Here is a 2,279-nt window from a genome sequence, read left to right on the forward strand (position 1 = left end):
TTATACTGGTTTTAGTAGTGACCTGGCCCATAACAAAGACAATGTCAACAAAGAAGCCTAAAAAAATCTAGTGAGTCCTTGCACACATAATTCATTAGCAATAACTATGGAATGTTGACGAATTTCAACCCGAAGCATGATAATATTTTGGAAGCCAGAATTTTTTGGTGAATCAAATCAAAACCGAGTAATAGCTGTTTTGATTGGGGTTATACTAGTGGTAATTAGTCTCTTTAACATTCATTTATTTCTTTAGATGAATTCGACTCCTGTCTACCCATTACTACGTTAGTTGTCTGTTCAACTCATTACAAAAATTCCTCTTAGCCTATGATAAACCACCCCTATTTCACCAACAGAATAAATTGCTTAGTAGCACATACATAGTTCTGGAAACAGGTCAATGTGGCAGCACAACGAGTTCTTCTAATAATCTAGTCAATCACATCATTTAAGGATAATCTTTCAAAAAACATGAACCCAATTTTTTGCCTCCTAGATTGCCATAAGTACTTGCCCAAGGAAGTCAAGAATCGTATGTCAGCATACCTTATTAATAATGTACAAAGTGGAAACAAAGTCATTTCCACCTAAAATCAATAGTTTGCCGAAGCACACAATGATCAGATAGGGAAAAGAATAAGCAACAGTGGACCAGCCAAAGTATATGAAACTCGAAGAGAAAATGCCATTCTATCCCCTGACCACCCCAAGGGTGAGAAAGAATGGGGAGAGGGGCTATAGAAAACAAACGGAGCATCATCAAGGCAATTCGAATAAAGGTCAGAATCAAGTTGAACAATTTTCACTCTTTGCTTTCACTTGGAAATTCTGATAGTATAACATCATTTACTAAGAATCGACAATAAACCATAAACAGCTCATACAATGCCACTGCCATGTAAAGGAACACCCAAAATAATAGACAATAACCAAGAACTCAATAAATTTCATGGCCGACAACAAAATTGATTTATGACACCTCTAAAATTGGCCACGCTAAGAAGAGACTAAGAATCAAAAGCATCGCTACAAAAATAAACAAAGAGAGTAAAGCAGAAAAGCCAACTTTACAACACCACCCTGCTAATGATGATGAAACTGAAACCTGTTATTCAAAAACTATAAGAACAACACCCATTTCTCAGCTCTTCGAACCTGTTTTCTGGTCCTCCGCCATTTGTGAGAAAACTTTGGTCGCAAGCATATTATCATCGAAGAAACGAGCATAGGGGTGCTCCTTTGGAACGAGTCGTCGATACTTCTGGAACTGCTTCTCAGCCTCATCTTTCTTCTGCAATAAAGTATAGATAATCCCTTGACAGAGATATGGTCGGAAATCCCTTGGCTCTTCCTTTACAAGCTCCTGATAAACCTTCAGAGCATCCGTGTAGTTACCCTCAATGACCTTAATCTGAGCAACCAGCAATTTGAAATCTCTCAAATCCTCCTTCCTCTTCTCCTTCTTACACTTTTCCATTGCGCTCTCAATCCTTTTCAAGACGTCTCCCAAGTCTCCCGACTCTAACTGGGAGGTTGCCATTACTAGCCCATGGTATGCTTCAACACGAAGGGGATCCTTAGAGATAATCTCTTCAAACCCTAACTTGGCTAATTCGATGTCTCCGCTGTAATTCTGAATATGGGCTTTCAGTAGAGGCCATTCAGTCTCTGAGGGTTCAATTTCGATCAATCTATCAATCACGAAGATGGCTTCCTGAAGCTTGCGTGCTTTGATCTTAACCTCCATGAGGGATCTGAGCGCCTTAATATCGGCGGGATTGGACTCCAAATACTCTTCGAGGGTTCTCTCTTTCTCTTCTTCGTAATCAGATTCGGATGTGTCTTTGGTGGACTCAACAGTGGGTTGGGCGACGGGGGCGGCAAATGAGGGCTTACTGAAACTGTTGAAGAAGAGCGCGGTGGCAGCCAAAGCGATGCAGGTGGTTTTGAGAAGAGAGGCGAGCGGTTTTAGGACTTCAACCGGAGGACTAGAATAATGGAGATCTTGTGGTTTCGAAGAGATAGGCGTAGAGAAGGCTCTGATACTGATAGACATTCTCAACTTTGAGGAGGTCCTGTGGGACGAGACGGAGGAAACGGGTCTCGTAAATGCTGGACGGCGATAGAGAGAAACATGCAGAGGGTGTGGGCGTTGATGGACCTTCGCTAGGGACTCCATTTCTGGGGGATTTCTGAAGCTTCGCTTTGGCTTAACTTCTGCGTTGCCTCCCACTCGTACGGGACTAAAAACCCTCTGGCGGGGAGGGAGGGAAACG

The 2,279-nt window shown here is 42.1% G+C and overlaps 1 protein-coding gene across 1 annotated transcript; it reads right to left on the reverse strand.

Moving 5' to 3' along the window:
- Positions 1-835: 835 nt before the first annotated feature.
- On the reverse strand, positions 836-2,279 carry LOC122085608 (protein SLOW GREEN 1, chloroplastic-like). Its single transcript, XM_042654093.1, has one exon. It carries the CDS (start codon positions 2,180-2,182, stop codon positions 1,145-1,147), a length of 1,038 nt encoding a protein of 345 aa, XP_042510027.1. The 5' UTR covers positions 2,183-2,279; the 3' UTR covers positions 836-1,144.

This window comes from Macadamia integrifolia, chromosome 8 (assembly GCF_013358625.1).
Source record: "Macadamia integrifolia cultivar HAES 741 chromosome 8, SCU_Mint_v3, whole genome shotgun sequence".
Taxonomy (NCBI): domain Eukaryota; kingdom Viridiplantae; phylum Streptophyta; class Magnoliopsida; order Proteales; family Proteaceae; genus Macadamia; species Macadamia integrifolia.